Raw genomic sequence first — 20225 nt, forward strand, 5'->3', positions numbered from 1 at the left:
TAAACTCCTGCCTGCTGGACTGGTCAGTGCTCATAAAAAGGAAGCAAGTAGGACCGAAAAAGAGTCAAAAATGTGCCAGACACAAGCAAAACCCATTATAAAATACTTTATTTGCTACATGTCAAAAACACTCAAACTTTGCCAGTTTCTGACAAAGGACATATTACTTTTCCAATCAAAATGGCAGCTGGAAAAACAAGATATTAGATTGCTGACAACTTAATTAAATTGGATTTTAAATGGGATGAACGATTTATAGATCCAATATCTAGGCGGATTTGTATTAATGTCACAGCCGTAGAGCAAATTAAATTTCACAAAATTCAATAATTACTTAAAATACACACTCAAATTTGACTGGGAGGTGTGTAGATTTAAAAGAAAACCAAAGCAATCTATACTTTAGCGATTAACGCTAATTAACACTATTCTATTTCAGTATTTTGTTTTACTGTGACTATGGCAAACTACTGCTATTACTATTTAAAATCTGATTACCAACCACAGATACTTAAAATACAGTTTTTAACAATAGACATTTTAATTATTTTACAAATTTAACAATGACTACTAGAATTTCCAACTAGGCTAAAAAGAAATAACATTGACTAAAGTGAAAAAGAAAAGTTCACATAGCATATAATGGAAGAACTTGTCGAACAAAGCAGATGCAAAGTATTCGCCAGCAAACAAAGCCATCAACAATAATATATGCTCAGAACAAACTAAAGTAAAGGTCATGATGCCGGAGGGTCTGAGGAATTTGCAGACTGAAATGAGGGTCTCAAGGTTTGACGGGGAGGGCCGGGATCTGTCCTAACCGCTCATTTGGTGCTTTGACGCCACCCCACCGTCAGGAGTCAATACGCTGAAGCAAAGCCAGACCGTCGGCGCAGTGTTTTGGAAAATAAGAGGGTTGGACAGGAAGAGAACTGTAAATAGCAGAGGCCTTTGCAGCTGCTCTGTTCATCCCCGCCCAGGAGGTAGAGTAACACCCTTTTAACAGCGCACCACTATTTGATTTCTCCCTGGCCACAAAGACCTGTACCTCCACAACAACATTTAGACACACTTTTGGGGCATGTGTCAAAAATATTTACCAATGAGATTATAAAGGAAATAGTGTTCTCATAATTTAATGTTTTGTGCTGGTAATGAAAATATGATTTTGGCATCGTCCTAAAATGATGACTTATGCAGTACTTGCGTCATATAATGCGTCATAGAATTTGTAAATTCTTACAGTTTGTACCATTGTTATAGAATATAATAGAATATCTTTAAAAGCAGTGACAATCATATACATAAATGTAAGAAACCACTGACTGACATGTCTTTTAAGAGTTTCTGTACCACTGATGCACTAGTTCTTTGCTTTAGACGTCATCCTCTATAAATCAATTTAGACTTGGAATCAAATAGCATAACCTTATAAAATACTTGTCTAACTTGCTTTGTACTAATGCTAACCATGTAAAACCTTCCATAAATCTTCAGTCAAAGCTGGACAGGAAATGGCCTTATCATTTCTCCTCATCAACTCTTCCGGAACCAGCAGCAAAACGGATTCATTCACATTGTCTTCCTTTCATCTCCGCACACACATCCACAGCATGTTTTGGTTGTACAGTAGGTGTCATGCTGCAGTGGGTGATGGATGACACTGTTCAGGCAGCAGCTGTGAGCCCTACACGCGCTTTACTCTGTACATTTCTGTGTGCAGTATTGCGTTTGTCCCTTCTCTTTGACGCCTCCTTCATCCACTCTACTCTATTTGACTTTCCTGTAACCTTTCGTCTATCCACAGATGAAACACCCTCCATTTCTCTTCTCATGCAGCACGCTCGAGTAAGTAGTGAAGAGGTATGACTACACTCACTAAACCAATGATAGCTCGAGCACTGGGAGCTGGAGAATTTAATTAAACTCCACTTTACGATCTGCCTGTCGACAGTATGCTTATTATCTCTCAAGGGTCTCAAAACAGGAGCCCCATGTATTAATGCAATGTAATCATCATTACATCTAAATACACAAACAAAAGTAAGCAAATCATTATTTATGACTAATTTGAGAGTTTGTTATGCTTTCAAAGCTCAACTTTAACAACAGCAATACATTTTCTATAAAAAGCAATAATTTCCACTATGTTAGCCATCACACGGCTGATGATTTTATATTCATTATTTTATTCTATGTATTTTATTTAACATTATGTTTTTCCATTTGTTCATATTCTGCTAATACCCACTTGAAACTATTGTCTTGGGTTTTATGTTGTGTTTACCCATAATTCAATCTGTGAAAGGCTTCTCTTTGCACAAACCACACCCAGCCGTACATTTACCACTGACTGCTCTCACCGTTTGAGCCACAATCATAAAAAGTCTGGAAAATAATCCTCCGCTGTTTGACAAAGACATCATGCTGCAGGGATTAGGCTGTCACAGAACAGAAATCACATTCATTTGTCCTGCTTTGTGTGAGGACAGAGGGATTGTGCTGCTGAGCTATTGCACAAAAATACGCAAATAATAATATACCTTTACTGAGCTAATTTCTTAGAATTTTACATAATTATTATAACGCTATAAAATTGACATAAATGCAAATGTGCTTTTCATTAGCGCATTTAACTTACCGTAAGTTATGTTCATCAGTGGCCTTAATATATTGAATATCAAAATAGTTCAGTTAAAAAAGTGAAATAATTAATGAAATTCAAGATGTCTTATTTAAGAAGACAATTAGTTAACATGTGCTTATGATACCAATAATACAATTATATTCTAATTTAACCCCAAGTGGTCTCACCCAAGTGTCATTATTGTAACAATACAAACCGGAAGGTTAAATCGACATCAAAATCAAGGCACAGTAGCCAGATCTCACAAGCAAATATAACTCAGTAAAAAGATTAACTGCAACTTTACAGTCTGAAGCAATTTGCTATACCTGTAATGACCCAGCAAGTGAAACTTATCTTTCATCATGAGGAAATTATTATGAAATACAATGAACCATGACAAATAATACATTTTACATAGATTGTTGTTTGTTTTCCAGTTCCATTTTGTTTGCTTGAGCAAACCATTCACACATGATTTGGCCTTTAGCCTGTAACTCGAGAGGACAATGGGTGTATCTTGCCTGAGTTTGTGCTCAGACAAATGCTTGAACCACCTCAATTACACTGAAATACAATTCTATCAGTACTAAAACTGACATTTTTTTATGTAAAACATTTATTACTTAACAGCCCATATAATAGCACTTTTATGTGAAGGTAACAAGAGATGACAGAAGTGCATAAACATTTGTTGTGGCTCGTACCATATGATTGAACCTCCCACACCCCCAATAAACATGCCCCATTACATAACAATTCAAAAGCCTCTAAAAAGATTCCCCAACCCCCAACTACATGGACCACGCTGCTTTCTCTACCAAGAATAGCAGAGACATTTTTCATTGTTCAGGGAAACCTAAAACTATAGATATTTACCAGTGATGACAAAATGTGCAACAACGGAAGGAAACAAGGGTGGTTAATTATTCCTGATGAACTAATGGGGTTGATTTAATTAAACGACTATGCTACTGTGCTGATTCATAAAAAAGATGTGGTGCCGGATAAAACAAATAAGGCTGAGACAGACAACCTCATGGCCAATGCATTAGTGAGGAGGACGCTGATTTGGCACATCTCAAATCTACTCAGACGAGAGGCCAGTTGTGTTGGTGTGGATCCAGCAGTGTCCAAAACACATACAGTATGAAGTTAAATAATGTGAATAAACATCAATTTCAATATATCCCTGCTCCCAAAGTAAAATACAATAAATGTACGTTTTTGTGAGTGGGTGTAGAACGCCTCTACCCAGAATTATACAATTAGGTTTTGACCCCATTGTAGGGATGTCAAGATTATAAGGTTGATTGATTATCGTGATTATTCAGGTCACAATATAATCGTAAGAACCAACAAATAATAATAAGCAAAATTAAGTATTTTTGCTCAATATATTGTCCAAAAAGTCTACCAAAATGTAAAGAACTTTTTATCTGGCTGTTTTGTCATATCTAACTATATTTTGTCTGTCAGAAAGTTCAGTTTCAAAATAGGTGGAAAAGCACCATTTCAACAAGCCTCAGAATTACCATTATAGTAGTGTCTCTCCTCTTGATTTTAGTGACCACTGTCCCAAAATGTATCAAAGCCAAATCAAATATAACTGTTAAAAGGTCCTATAAACATTTTAATGAACAAGCATTTCTGTCTGATCTGTACTATAGTGACATTGGTTTTGCCACGAGTATTCTATCAGTATCAGTATCAGTATTCAGAAACCAGGGCAACCAAATCAGCACAAGCGCAATAAATATGTCTCTACGGTTCTTAAAGCCAAAACATCTTACTACGTCAGAACTTTCACAGAATTACATGGCAATTCTGTAAAATTTTGGCAAACAATTATCTCTATCGCAAAATTCGACTCCCTCTTAACCAAATTAAATTATTAAAGATTCAATTAACTGATATAGTTATTTGAAAAGATATTTGAGATGCGTTTAATCAGAACTTTATGGACTCTGACTCAAATATCTTTGATGCTGCCACTCCATCTGTTGCTGTTACCCCAATATATGAGAATAGACCAGATGATCAAGTATTTTCCCTTAAGCCCTTTACACAGTATTAAATATTCTGCTCTCTATAGATCTAAAAAAGTCCACTGGAGCCGACACCCTGATTTGTTATCAGCCACACTAATAGTAAATTGTTTAACTTGTGCTTTTAATCTCACAATTCACACTGAAAGTATCCCATTACTATGGAAAACTGCTTTTGCACAACGGAGGCCAGAAAAAATATTTGAATAATTTCCGTCCAATCTCAAACTATCCTGCCTAGCAAAACTCTTGGAGAAGCTTATAAGTAACCACCTGAGTGCTTTCTTAATCAAATATTCCATTTTAAATAGCTACCAGTCTGGATTTAGACCAGGGCATAGTACTATTCTACAGCAACAGTGTATCATTCAGTTTTATTTATTTATTTTGACATACACTGTTTTATATTCTTATAAACTGCATAGTGTTTTTATTTTTTAAATGTGTCTTAACATTGTAAAGCACTTTGAATTGCGCTTTGTACGAATTGTGCTCTATAAATAAGTTTGATTGATTGATTATCATTTAGCTTTGAGGTTCATTACAGGAGAAGGAGACAGAACTCATCACTGTGAATTATGTTCTAAAGTAGAATGGCAATCGTTGGAAGCAAGAAGAGAACAGCGCTGCCTTTTGTTTGTGTATAAGACTCTAGTTGGCATTTTGCCTGATTATTTATCAAGTTTATTGCACATCAGTTCAGTTATTCACCGTTTGAGGTCTCAGGACATTTTTATCTTACAATCCCAATCGTGTCAAACTGAGACAGGAAAATGGCTTTCAACAACTTTGTTCCCTCCATGTGGAACAAAACACCAAAACCTTTTTAATTAAATCATTTGATGCCTTTTAATGATTTCAAAGAACTGCTCAGGACTACCTGCAGTGCCGATGCACTTGTTTTAAATAATTTGATCTCATATTGTATGTGTAAATGTGTTTTTTATGTATTAGTTAATTTTATTGAATGTTTTAATTGTGTTTTAGTATCCTATGTTTGTTGTTTATTTTGTGTTGTGTTTTAAGGGGGTACCCATGAAAAAGAAGTGGGTTGTATATCTGTAAACCGGTGTGCATAACTGTGAAGCTTGCAAAAGTCTAAGATTTAATAAAGTAGAATGTAGCCCTGTGGCCACTTCTCCCTCTTGTGATACCGCAGACCCCGAAGCTCACAGTGAGCGTATGACAACACAGCCCACCTCCCTCCCTCTCTGACCCTGTGTGTCTGTGCAGTTTATGGCTACTGTCTGGGGGAGAAAATAAGATTGTGCTTTATTGCTCAACAAGCCTCTCCTGCAATAATGGCTTGCCCCAAAGCCATCGCTTAGCTTTCATCCTTCTTGGGCCTTCTCAATGTGCCGCTCAAGGCCAGGATAAGCCAACCGGATCTCACGACCCTATTCCTGCACTTCTTCCTCTCTGATGGCTAAAATGCATCATAATCTAATGTTGAAGGATGAGGACCATAGAGTCACACTGTCCTTGAACCAGCAGTGATTTGGTGTTGAAGCTTACCTAAACATTTGTAAGGCACCACAATATGGGCATGTCCTTTGCACACTTTCTTGTCCTTCTTGCACCAGTTCTCGATGCGGATTGGCTGGTTGGCTTCAACCACATTAGTGATTTGGAGCTCAGGATACATCTGTTGGAGGAAGGAAGCAGAAACTGTAATATGAGTGTTGCGAATGGAGACACACTGCAAACTGTGAGTAGGGCTTGAATGGGATCATTTTAATCCACACAGTATACTCTCTAGATGCCATCTGCTCATCCATGAAAGAGCATGCAATTCACGCTCTGCCTGAATGCCATCAAAATGTCATCAACAAATGCATCTTAAGCTGTCGGGGAAGCTGCATGAAAATGTAAGCTTTGTCTTTTTTTCTTAGATAGCCGGGGTAATAAACATGACACTAATGCTGGCAATCTAATAGCAAGGAAGGAACAAATGCGGGAAAATATTAAAGTATCTGTAGTCTTCTCAAACGTAATGAGGGAGGAAGAATGTATGTTATCCATGACATACTTTCATCCCTGCCGGTAATATGCAGCAACATGTGTAATAAACTAATTTCATACTGCTAACGGAACCCGTTTTCTCAAGATAAATGCATGACCTAAACCACTTTGCAAATGCGCACATCCCACAATAGCTGCAGCTTTGGATATGCCGTGACCAGCTAATGTAGCCATCACAATTTTGTCCTTGCCAAAATCCTTGTATATTTTCTTCTAGCATGCCAACAGGTTTGAACGTAAAATGTCCACTTGCACCTAAAAATTCATTCATTTGTAGCACATGTCACATATCTCTTGAATATTCTCCTATCATTGGATGCAAAATGTGCACCTCAGATTTACCGAATTTTGTGCTTTGCTTGTTGACTCTTTAGAAATCTGTGCTATTTCTCGGATTGTGATCTATTTTTTTTATTCATCGTCATCGTGTTTGTTGTGACGCACACACTGTCAATTATGCTTATTGAAAATTGAGGAGACTATAAATAGTATTTGTAAGTATTGCAAAGTCAGAGTCTTGGCTGGGCAGGCAAGATACCATCCACTTACAGGTTCTAAGAGGAAGAAATCATTTAGCTGTAACTTTCTCAGTCCTGTTGCAGTCAGAATCAGAATCAGAAAAGGTAGTCTGTGTACACTCACCTCCTGACAGTACTGCAGAACGGCCTCTTTGGTTCCTACACAGCTCTTGGTGCCCGAGGGGTCAGGCTCCCAGCGGCCGGTCTGTACGTTGATGTGCATGTTGAGCTTTCCACAGAACATGGCCACCTGCGGTTCAGCCACGGCAAACCCTATGCCGGCATTGGCTGCTAGTGCCTGTAGAACAAGACAAATGGGTGGATTAGTCTTGAACAACATTTTCCAAGTCCAATGAAATTCAACTTAATAAACTCCATCCACTGCACCAGTTTTTTTTTTTTTTTTAAAGATTGGCTCGTAGGCTATATTGACAGGAAGGTTCAGAGTGAAATTGGGGATAAGAGAGAAGGAGGACATGCAGTAAATTGTCGGAATTGGGAATCCAACTCACGACCCTGCGGCCGGCTGCACTAGGAGCCTGACATACGTGTGCTGAGCCTTAACTGCTCGACCACCGGGCAGCACTGTGGTGCAAGTTTCATCAGTGAATTGACAATGTTGCTGTTAGAATACAAGTTTCAAATTAAAACCTTTTCTAGCTTAATAGATTCAATTGTACACTAGATAAATTTAATTTGTGTAGTGATGGAACAACCTCAGTGAACCTTTTGTTGCTACAGAAACTCAACACTTCACCTTAGAAAGAAAGACAGGACACAAATTAATTGCCTCTTGGAACTGTTTGAGCAGGTGAATTGTTAAACAAGCCTGGTTCGGATTAGATTTGTGTTTGAGCCCCACTGCCCTTTAGACTCGGAGACGTACGCACAGAGCATCAGAGGCAGAGCTGCAGCCGTCATGCCTCACCAAGCAGGACATTCCAAGCAGAGGGTGAAGCTTTGCTCATTCAGTCCTCCAGATAATATATTACTCAATGTAAACAAGAAGTTCAACCGAGACGCCGCACAAATCATCACATCGACATCACAATCCATCACGAAATATATTTGTGTACGGCCCAATCGTTTGACAAAATGGTATAAAATGGTGTTATTTCTGTTGTGGTCTTGTCCTTGTAATGATAAAGTGATCCTTCCAAATCATTGGAAAGAAACATTTGTAAGGCTGGGTTTCACTTAAAAGGTTCCAGTATTGGGCTACTTATAATAATTATTATAATTATGACTAATCAACGCTTAAAATAATAAGTTGACCATTTTAATATTCATTAGCTGGACAAAATATTACAATGCTCTAAAATGCATTAAAAAATCCCAATATACAAGAGAAATACAACTGAAAACATGTTGGTGTGGGGCAGACCGCAGCGTTGTGACTTTGTATCCGGCTCTCGATAATGTACTTCATGCCATTCAGCAGTCTCATTCCCATTTCACGCTGTGCTTTCCCATCTAATAAAGCATCCAGGTGAAAAATCTTTAAAATAAATGAAATAAAGTTTCTTCATTTCATTCAAGAATAATACAGTCAATATTTTGAATTTGTTAATTGCAATAACTTATTCAGACAGTCATAGCTAGGTTACAACAATGCAGACAAAGCAAGCAAAACTCCCTGCACTTACACCAGGGAGTCTCTGGACAGGAAGTGGACCGGGACAGATATTTTCTCGATTGTCATAACAACATCAGGCTGAATAAACAGGCTGTGCTCTGAGAGCGAGATAGAGAAACCAAATTGATGCAGTGTTTTCCTGCTCCAATGCCCGAAGCGCAGTCAGTGAGCAGCATGAAGATACCATACAAAAACAGCTGAAGAGGCAACACCAGCGACACAGTGTTCAACAAAGCTTGCCATCTAAAAGTGCACAGCTCGCGGGCTGATAAAAGGGGCAGAACAGAGTGGAGCTGAACAAAACAAGTGCTGTGTAATCAGACGTTGGCTGCAGTGTGCGACCTGCCACAGAGGCACAGACAGACCAAACACACTCAGCTTCATACAATATTCACAATAACTGCTTGCAGCCACATTCTGTTTGTCTAAGGAGGCTAAATGACTTGGTATACAGGCGTACGAGTCCAGTAATTATAGCAGCATGATTTAGATTCTTCTGGCAAACACTGATCCAGGGCTGCATGATTTTGGTAAAATCATTCTAATTACATTTTTGCAGGATAATGTTCAAAGTGCACATTTTAAAAGTGACAAGTCACAATCATTCAGCTAATCGTTGCAGGTCTATCTATAGTACAAAACAATGTAGGTGTACAAAACAATATTTATATCTATTGTTTGCATGATTGCCATCTAATTGTAACCATGTCAAATAGTTACAATTAGATGATTACATCGTCATTCCTCCTACAGCCATAGTACGTGGCATTACCCAAGCTTTTTCCTGTCCAATGACCTGGTCCAGCTCCACACCTCTGTATCGACCACACGCCTGTTTGCTCTCCTCCCCCTCATTCCTGCTCACTCCTCCAGAAGACCGACTCTAATGTAGCACGAGAGACATCTGTGTCCTGAGCACAGGGTGTTACTGTGGCCAGATAGTGTGGAAAAATAAATTTAACTGAATCAAAGCAATACTTCAAACGATAATGTGAGCACAGACTGATCTAGACATTGGTATCTGATTCTTCTCTCTCAAGGTTTCTGATATTAGACAAAAACAGGAAAGTTAGAAATTAAAACGAAATGATATTCTTTCTTCATTCAGTCAGTCCGTTTCAGAATAATATTACAAACAATCTAGGGAGGATAGTTAAACATTTACCCCATTTGCTTAGTAAACAAAATACCGGTAAGTTGATAGGTCACATGGTGTTTCCTGGTGTGGCTTCTCAATTCATTTCACCTTTATATGGTCACCCAGATTACCTAAAATATGAATAAACTAGGGCTGCAACGAGTTAATCAAAATTTTGAAATAAGTTGATAGTTTATTGAAATAATTGACGTAGCCATGGGCCTACAATCTGGCATTGTAGTCACATGGCCAAATTAGCCTACTTAATTAAAACACGGGATACAGGCAATACCCAGCCGTAGTACCAACCACAGACAAATACTGTAAGGCAAACATTATGCCAAATTAATACAAACTTCACAGCACAGAATGCAGTATTTGCTGCAAGGATATATTATAAAAAACAAAGGGTTACAAGGGTGTATAAAAAAGCAGCACACCACAAATATCATACACAAATATTTTGCATCCCTACAGACAAATGTTTTCCTCGGAGGCCTGCGAAAAAAAACAAGACATCAACCAGATAATAACTTAACCTGATATTATACTCTCCTTGAACCGACACCTTAACGTGGTGGAGGGGTTTGAGTGCCCGAATGATCCCGGGAGCTATGTTGTCGGGGGCTTCATGCCCCTGGTAGGGTCTCCCAAGGCAAACAGGTCCTAGGTGACGGGTCAGACAAAGATCGGTTCAGAAGCCTCTTATGATGACAACACGAACAAGGCAGTTTACGTCGCCCGGATCGGCGTCACCGGGGCCCCATCCTGGAGCCAGGCCTGGGATGGGTGCTCCATGGCGAGCGCCTGGTGGCCGGGTCTTACCCCACGGGGCCCGGCCGGGCACAGCCCGAAAGAGCGACGTGGGGCCGCCCTCCCGTGGGCCCACCACCCGCAGGAGGATCCATAAGGGGCCGGTGCAGAGAGATCTGGGCGGCAGTCGACGGCAGGGGCCTCGGCGACCAGATCTCCAGACACAGAGACTAACTCTGGGGACATGGAATGTCACCTCGCTGGGGGGGAAAGAGCCTGAGCTTGTGCGGGAGGTTGAGCGATACCGACTAGATATAGTCGGCCTCACCTCCACGCACAGTTTGGGCTCTGGAACCCATCTCCTCGAGAGGGGCTGGACGCTCAACTTCTCTGGTGTTGCCCGCGGGGAGAGGCGACGGGCTGGTGTGGGCTTGCTGATAGCCCCTCAGCTCAGCCGCCACGTGTTGGAGTTTACCCCGGTGAACGAGAGGGTCGCGTCCCTCCGCCTTCGGGTGGGGGACAGGTCTCTCACTGTTGTGGCGGCCTACGGGCCGAACAGCAGTGCAGAGTACCCGGCCTTCTTGGAGTCCTTGGGAGGGGTACTGGACAGTGCACCGACCGGGGACTCCGTTGTTCTACTGGGGGACTTCAACGCCCACGTGGGCAATGACAGTGACACCTGGAGAGGGGTGATCGGGAAGAACGGCTTCCCCGATCTGAACCCGAGCGGTGTTCAGTTATTGGACTTCTGTGCTAGCCACGGATTGTCCATAACGAACACCATGTTCAAGCACAAGGGTGTTCATCAGTGCACATGGCACCAGGACACCCTAGGCCGGAGGTCAATGATCGACTTTGTTGTCGTGTCATCAGACCTCCGGCCGCGTGTCTTGGACACTCGGGTGAAGAGAGGGGCAGAGTTGTCAACCGATCACCACCTGGTGGTGAGTTGGATCCGCTGGCGGAGGAGGAAGCCGGACAGACTTGGCAGACCCAAGCGCATTGTGAGGGTCTGTTGGGAACGTCTAGTGGAGCCCTCTGTCAGTAGGGTATTCAACTCGCACCTCCGGGAGAGCTTCTCCCATGTCCCGGGGGAGGCTGGGGACATTGAGTCCGAGTGGACCATGTTCTCCGCCTCCATTGTTGATGCGGCTGCGCGGAGCTGTGGTCGCAAGGTCTCCGGTGCCTGTCGTGGCGGCAACCCCCGAACCCGGTGGTGGACACCGGAAGTAAGGGATGCCGTCAGACTGAAGAAGGAGGCCTATCAGGCCACTCTGGCTTGTAGGTCTCCGGAGGTCATCGAGGGGTATCGGCAGGCCAAGCGAGCCGCGGCTCGTGCTGTCGCAGAGGCAAAAACCCGGGCCTGGGAGGAGTTCGGGGAGGCCATGGAGGAGGACTATCGGTCGGCACCAAAGAAATTCTGGCAAACCGTCCGGCGCCTCAGGAGGGGGAAGCAGTGTCTCACCAACACCGTTTACGGTGCGGGTGGAGGCCTGCTGACCTCGACTGGGGATGTCGTCGGACGGTGGAAGGAATACTTTGAGGATCTCCTTAATCCCTCAGTCACGTCTTCCGAAGTGAAGTAGAGACCGGGGACTCGGAGGCTGGCTCATCCATCACCCAAGCTGAAGTCACTGAGGTTGTTCGCAAACTCCTCGGTGGCAGGGCTCCGGGGGTGGATGAGATCCGCCCTGAGTACCTAAAGTATCTGGATGTTGTAGGACTGTCTTGGTTGACACGTCTCTGCAACATCGCGTGGCGTTCGGGGACCGTGCCTCTGGACTGGCAGACCGGGGTGGTGGTCCCTCTGTTCAAGAAGGGGGACCGGAGGGTGTGTTCCAACTACAGAGGGATCACACTCCTCAGCCTCCCAGGTAAGGTCTATTCCAAGGTACTGGAGAGGAGAATCCGACCGATAGTCGAACCTCGGATTCAGGAGGAGCAGAGTGGTTTTCGTCCCGGTCGTGGAACACTGGACCAGCTCTATACCCTCCATCGGGTGCTCGAGGGTTCATGGGAGTTTGCCCAACCAGTCTACATGTGCTTTGTGGATCTGGAGAAGGCTTTCGACCGTGTCCCTCGGGGTGTCCTTTGGGGGGTGCTTCGGGAGTACGGGGTCCGGGGCCCTTTGCTCAGGGCTGTCCGGTCCCTGTATGACCGGAGCAGGAGCTGTGTTCGCATTGCCGGCAGTAAGTCAGACCTGTTCCCAGTGCATGTTGGACTCCGCCAGGGCTGCCCTTTGTCACCGGTTCTGTTCATAATTTTTATGGACAGAATTTCTAGGCGCAGTCAGGGGTCGGAGGGTGTCTGGTTTGGGGACCACAGGGTCTCATCTCTGCTGTTTGCAGACGATGTTGTCCTGATGGCTCCATCAAACCCGGACCTGCAACATGCACTGGGACGGTTTGCAGCCGAGTGTGAAGCGGCTGGGATGAAAATCAGCACCTCCAAATCCGAGGCCATGGTTCTCGACCGGAAAAAGGTGGCTTGCCCTCTCGAGGTGGGTGGGGTGTCCTTGCCCCAAGTGGAGGAGTTCAAGTATCTCGGGGTCTTGTTCACGAGTGAGGGAAGGATGGAGCGTGAGATCGACAGGCGGATCGGTGCAGCGGCTGCAGTGATGCAGTCGCTGCATCGGACCGTTGTGGTGAAGAGGGAGCTGAGCCGAAAGGCAAAGCTCTCGATTTACCGGTCGGTCTACGTTCCTACCCTCACCTATGGTCATGAGCTTTGGGTAGTGACCGAAAGAACAAGATCGCGGATACAAGCGGTCGAAATGAGTTTCCTCCGCCGTGTGGCCAGGCGCTCCCTTAGAGATAAGGTGAGGAGCTCGGCCACACGGAGGGAGCTCGGAGTAGAGCCGCTGCTCCTCCACGTCGAGAGGAGCCAGCTGAGGTGGCTCGGGCATCTGTTCCGGATGCCTCCTGGGCGCCTCCCTCGGGAGGTGTTTCAGGCATGTCCCACCGGGAAGAGGCCCCGGGGAAGACCCAGGACACGCTGGAGAGACTATGTCTCTCGGCTGGCCTGGGAACGCCTCGGGATCCCCCCGGAGGAGTTAGAGGAAGTGTCTGGGGAGAAGGAAGTCTGGGAGTCCCTGCTCAGACTGCTGCCCCCGCGACCCGGCCCCGGATAAAGCGGCAGAAGATGGATGGATGGATGGATGGATGGATGATATTATACATCTCCAACTTGTGGCGGTCAAAAGGATAATGACAACTGATGCCTGTCCACATACTACAACAAGATACCCATTTGAACACTTCACTTTCTGTAGTAGTATTACGAAATGGTGCAATCAAATCAACTATTATTATTCTGGGTTAAAATTACATTATATTGTATAAACTTATGACAATAATACTGCAAAACAGATTGGATTTCAGAGCATGAAAGCACATCATAGGCTAATTAAAATGTGTGTTTTTCCCCTTCGGCATCTAAATTGATTAAGCGTTTTTCTTTGTAGTAAATTAAGTTGAAATTTTGGCATTGTGCACAACACTACCTCCATATGAGCAAGAGTGGACTCACTTAGGCCTGTCACTGTATAATTCAATAGACGATAGATGGAACAATAATTTTTGAGCGTCAATATTTTCAATGGGTACCTTTCCTTTGACGTTATGAGGGACTTTTTCTTTTTCTATACTATTCTTCTAGACAGTTGGATAAATAACATGGGACTTAAGTGCTTCATTTTGAAATTGATATATTGTTGCTCATGTTTTCAACCATATGGGGATAATCATACTTAGGGTTATTGTGGCAGTGGCATAGATTACTCTCTCTCTATATATATATAATCATTTATAGTCTATATTTTCTTCAGCAATATATCGCACTTCAAAATGTATTACCTCGGCAGGTCTAGTCCCTGCAATCAATAAATCCAAAGTAATGAAAACTGCACATAAAATTAATGGAATATTGTCAGACGTTTTTGTTTTCCGTAATAGCTCATTTTAATTCATGGTGGTGAAACTTAAAAGAAGTGAGTGCGCTTCTGACTTCTCTAGAAGATATCTTCAGCATTCTGTCATGTTCTATTTGTATTAAATTTATGAAGCACTGGTGGCCAAGTATTACTGACAGGAACAGAATTGCAACCCACCACACCTAATGAGCGTAAACATTGAGCTGCTATCTGTCATAAGTGACTCACCGGGAGCAGTCATATCCTGTATAAGCGTGAATTCCAAGATTATATTAAGTCATAGACAAACGTGGAAGAGCGGACATGGGTCGCTAAGCAAACAGAGGGAGATGACAGAAGTCTGGAGCTGGTGCTGATTGGGTCACACATCTTAGCTTGACATACGTTTCTCAAATGAATGTGGACACAACAGTAATGTAATAGAGAAACCAGAGGTGGCATGATGGCATAGGAGACAGGGCTGCCGCCACATACGCCTGTCAAAAACATCATGGAGCTCGTTTGCAGCCTTTTCCACCAGACTGTGGCCGCTGTCTCTGTCTGCCTCCAGCAAACAAACCACATTTTATTGGATCTCACACAAAACAAGCTAAAGCATGACTGGAAAACACATAACAGTATAAATGAAGGCAGTTAACCATATATTTCACTCACTAAAAAGGTTTCACAAGTGGCCTAGTACATTATTTATTACTTGCAAATGTCAATTAATATGTGAACTTTTTCCCCTTGCCCCATCTTTCATGGATGATAAGCATATTGAAATGTCATCCAAAAGAACGAGACTCTGCTTCTCTGTTATTGGTCCTGCATTTATTCCACTGCATATATTTACTGCTCAATAATACATTGAAAAAAGTGTATTTTGACTGTGTGCGGACTTCTCCACAGACCCGACCTGTAACTTGGCCTGGTGGCGTCACCTGGTTGTCCCCATGGAGATAAGCGAAGCTTAATCCCATACTGTGCAACATTCCAGGCAAAGCAATAACATCTCCATGGAGACAAGCAGGTGCCAGGCAGTTAAAGTAATGCCAGGATCAGTGTCCTAATGTCCTTAGACCGAAGAATTAGAGCAAAACAACAACAACATGCCACTACTTCATGAGGAAATGAAATGTTTGCTAAAAAAGGAAAAATTCTGTAGCTTGTCTGGCAGCGTGTGTGGTCCGAGTGCAGTCTTGTGTGTAAAACTTTGGACAGGAGGACAAGTAAAAGGGTAATGATCTTTAACCACTAGGTGACATTTCTGACACACAATTACTGTTAAATGTGGTTAGTGTGGCACCACATGCAGCCAGCTCTGGTGTTGGCTGCTCGATAAAACACAGTCTCTCTGGAGCAAGTTCTAAATTTGTCCGCCCTGGGTTTATGAAAACAGCTCAAGCCAACGAGGACCTCCAGGTTCTCAGAGTGCTTAAATACTGTCCATGTGACTGAAACGCCAGGCATCGTTAATCCAGCTAATCCCTCCCTGTGGTGATAACACTAAACAAGTTAGGCACTAGTGAGAAAGCCCCACACAGAGGAACGGATAGATAAACAGAAACAGATCACCAATTTGAATGTTTAGGCATTTTGCCACTACTTTATCCACTGCTTATTACCACTACAACTACCACTGCTACACTTTGTACTTACTAATTTTCTGCAACCGACTCACTTGACATAATATCAGAAGGTTTTGTAACATTTCTATGATAATTCTGTGCTTCTTTTTCTAATTATAAAAATAAAACAAAATAAAATAAAAATATACTTGGTTTTGGATGGTTCCTGCACTTAACACAAATAACCTGAACCTGAAGTGCCATGGACAGTATTTTAAAATTCTAAAATAAGCATGAACTTCTACCATTTATTATCCTCGTTCAGATGTTCTGTTGATCCGTTCGGTTGCATCCGCTTTAGTTTTCATCACCCGTCATTCAAAAGGAAAGGACAGAAACAGACACAAAACACAAAATCTATTGAAGTGTGTCACATTCAGACACTGACTCCAATGCAAATGAGCCTCTCCAACTTTATGAACTGGCCTTTTGTATCAAGTGTCTCGACGCAACTGGAAATTTATGCTCAATGACTCACTATATCCAATATCTCCTCTAATGGAAATATTCTTGTCCCCAGGAGTTGTAAAATTTACCCTATCTGGGCAGTTCATTATCATTTGTACAAACAAGACATGAGTGAATTATTATCTGCCCTGAAATGTCAAATTAGTTTCCATGTTTTATGTTTATATTCACACAAATGTCAGACACAGTAAGAAAGCAGACACAGATTGCACCAGTAGTAACAAATGTACAGTCTATAGTACCAGTACACCTTTATTAACTTCATAAAATTAAGTCTAACGGAACTTATTACCCCAAAGTGGTTGTCGTGACCCCTGGGTGTAGGAATAAGGAGGAATAAGTGTAGGGTTCCAAAGTGCTTCACAGCAAGGTAAAAGACTACAGAGGCATAAATAGGATAAAAGTGATAAAATAAGATATAAAAACAAAATCAAAATAGAAAATTAAATCAAACAAACACACTAAAATCAATGGAATAAAAATAAACAAAATAAAATAAATAAAAAGGTGCTGCCCTCCCAACACATATAAAACATACAACATATCAACACACAACATGGAGTTAAAAGCCAGAGAAAACAGATGGTTTTAAGAAGTGATTTAAAAATAGGCAGTAAGGAGGCTTTTCTTATGAGGAGTGGCAGTTTGTTCCACAGTTTGAGCTGCCACTGCAAAGGCTCGTTCACCTCTGAGCTTTAGCCTAGCCCGTGGCACTGCAAGGAGTAGCTGGTCAGTTGACCTGAGGGAACGGCTGGGAGTGTAGGGGTGTAGCAGCTCGGAGAGGTAAGCAGGGGCAAGACCATTTAAGGCTTTAAAAGTAAATAAAAGAGTTTTAAAATGAATCCTAAAATAAAAACATAATTCTAAATGTTTTGCCAATTTAAATGAGTAGTTTTAATTTTGCAGTGGGGGTCCCGGGTCGGCTGCAAGTTGTTTTGGGGTCCCAGTCTGAAAAGTTAAGATCGCCTGGTCAAAGCAACTGATCTCAATATGATTAGAGAGTTATGTTTTAGTGAACTTTGAACTATGAGCTTTCAAAGGCTGAAAGGTGCCAGAGACTCGAATTTTAGGAGATATAGAAAATGGATAGTATTGCAAACTGACTTGTGCAATATATACATTTTTACCAATACTGTATCACTAACATAATACAAGATTCAAATACAAAACAAAGAAAGCTCCCTACAGGTAAGTAACAAAGGCAGCTCAAAATAGCATTGTAATGAGACTCCCTAAGAAGCCAATTAAACCTTATGGGAAAGACCCAAAACAAAGGAGGAGAGACAACATTTGTTTCAGGTCTTCAGGTTTTTTTTTGTTTTTGCAATCAACATTCTATATGGCCTTCTGAATGCTATTGGCAGCTGCTCTTTGAGTGCTGCACTGATTGTAAATGTACAGCAGAAACACCACAATGCATGTTGGACTACAAGTAAACAACAGCTTTCATTTTCACATATTAATTATTAACGCGTGCTATTACACAACTTGTTGCGGTTTCCATTAAATGCTACTGCACTTAGAGACAGAGCTGAAACTTGATCTAACAAAGCGTCGCTGCTGGTTTGAGACGCGGTGCAGGATGTGCCTCCGTAATTAAGTTCTGGCTGCGTTCTGTGAAACCGTGCGGTATTTTGAGTGGCATAGGTCTGCCTGCGTGTAAGGGGGAGATAACATGGCTTCCCTCCAGCTCAGAGTGAAACCCACGTCAATGACGACTTGTTCAAATGGCCCGTCACTATGGAAACCTGCTACAAAAGTATCCCAGCTATTCACACAGGAGCAGACTGGAGCAGTGGAGGCACAAACAGGAGAGATGAGAGGAGAAAAACAGATTGGATAAGGGCATGTATTAGAATCTAGTGCGGTCACTGTGTGGACAGTATTATTATATTCACTATAACTATTTGGGTCATAAGGATGGTTATCATCTCAAAGAATAAATAATATTATCATTTATTTATATTTCATAACATTTTTCACTGTGCTTGTTTTGTACTCTTTGCAGCACTTTGGAGACTTTGTGTTGGTAAAATGTGCTATATAAAGTTGGAATGGACTGGATTAGAGCTGGGTAATATTGAAAAAAATCAGACAATATTATGTCAATCCAAAAGTAATGTTTTTAAGCAATATTTTCAAAACAACATTAACAATATTATCAATTATCATTATAGATTGATATATTGTCCAATTACGATTCTCATAGAGTCAATAGAATGTCTTTTGTTGTTTTATATTGCCTTTAAAGAGTTTACTAAAGCAGAGTGCTTCTTATGAGCATTGACAGGTTAATTTTGCATGTCACTCATTACTGGTGTCATGTCTCAACTCAGCTCTTGTAAAGAACCATACTGACCTGTGAAACTATATAGTTCTAGTCAGATGTAATTTCATTGGGCAATTTGTGCAAAATAACAGTATAAATGGGTTTTGTTGTTGTTTTGTTTGCGTTCATGTTGGTGGCAAAAAAAAAGCAAAATCAATGTGGATATAAACAGCATGAAGCTATAGCCTACATTTTGAAATGGCTTTAAACTTCTTCCATCTCGATCTCCGAAGGGCCCACAGAATGTTATTATGATATAACGGCGAACACAACCCGTTAAGTGGAGCAGGGAAACAAGCTGGAGATGGATGACGAGAAGCTTGAAGCAGTGGAGATGAAAAAAAAATAAGAAAAAAGGCAGGGGGATTGATGGAGAAAACATCATGAAAACAGAGAAAATGAGGGCAAAGCTGTGGAGACCGGCATTTGAGTGAGGATGCTGTGAATGACACGCGGGATGCATCTCGCGCAGTAACAACTGCTTTGCTACATTCATTGCCACAGTCCTTGTGTACAAAAATACTGGAGTGACCCGGCGCTCCATAAGTCCACACATCACTCCGCTGTCGCACATGCACAGTGGAACAAAGCCATGTCTGTGCTCAGCTCTTTTGTGCTGAAAAATAACACGGCCCATTGCCATGGCAGTGTGCAGCCGTGTGTGCAGCAATGTCTCTTGTCCCAGTAATGAGCAGACAGTAAACTGCCTCTGGGTTCTCAATACAGTCAATCACAGGTCGGGACACGCCAGAGAGGTAAACATAAGTTAGTCAGGCTGGGTCGGGTTTGACAAAATGTTTTAAATGATTTAAATGTAAAACTATGACAACAATGCAGTAGTGTAAAGACAATAACTACACAAAATATATGAATGAAACATAATTTATACAGTGGATATATAATTTTATTTAAATCCCCCCAGAGGAAGATTGGGAATGGAGTAAGTACAATTAGGCTGTTGTGCCAAATAAAATATGCTGTGGCATAAGTTCCCCTTTTTAAATTCCGTCCAATTTTGTTGACTAAAGTGTTGCTGTGAGGTTTTGCTCATTACTGTTCCCCTTTGAAACCCCATCTGCAGGAGGGAAAATAGCTCAGAGTGGCTCATATGCATCTGCAGACTATAATTGTTGGCTCCGCTGGAAT

At 42.0% G+C, this 20225-nt stretch overlaps 1 protein-coding gene across 7 annotated transcripts in view; it reads right to left on the bottom strand.

Annotated features, from left to right (window-relative positions):
- aplp2 (amyloid beta (A4) precursor-like protein 2) overlaps positions 1 to 20225 on the bottom strand; it is a 47881-nt gene that overhangs the window by 14987 nt on the left and 12669 nt on the right. For all 7 annotated transcript variants that reach the window (XM_072452997.1, XM_072452996.1, XM_072452992.1 and 4 more), the window contains exons 2-3: positions 7339 to 7512; positions 6190 to 6319 (exon numbers count right to left, since the gene is read on the bottom strand). In XM_072452997.1, the coding sequence (XP_072309098.1) occupies positions 6190 to 6319; positions 7339 to 7512 (304 nt within the window). The remainder of the gene's footprint in view (positions 1 to 6189; positions 6320 to 7338; positions 7513 to 20225) is intronic.

The sequence above is a fragment of the Eucyclogobius newberryi genome, unplaced genomic scaffold, assembly GCF_026437365.1.
Source record: "Eucyclogobius newberryi isolate DKJ021-1_F unplaced genomic scaffold, fEucNew1.0.hap1 SCAF_10, whole genome shotgun sequence".
Lineage (NCBI taxonomy): Eukaryota > Metazoa > Chordata > Actinopteri > Gobiiformes > Gobiidae > Eucyclogobius > Eucyclogobius newberryi.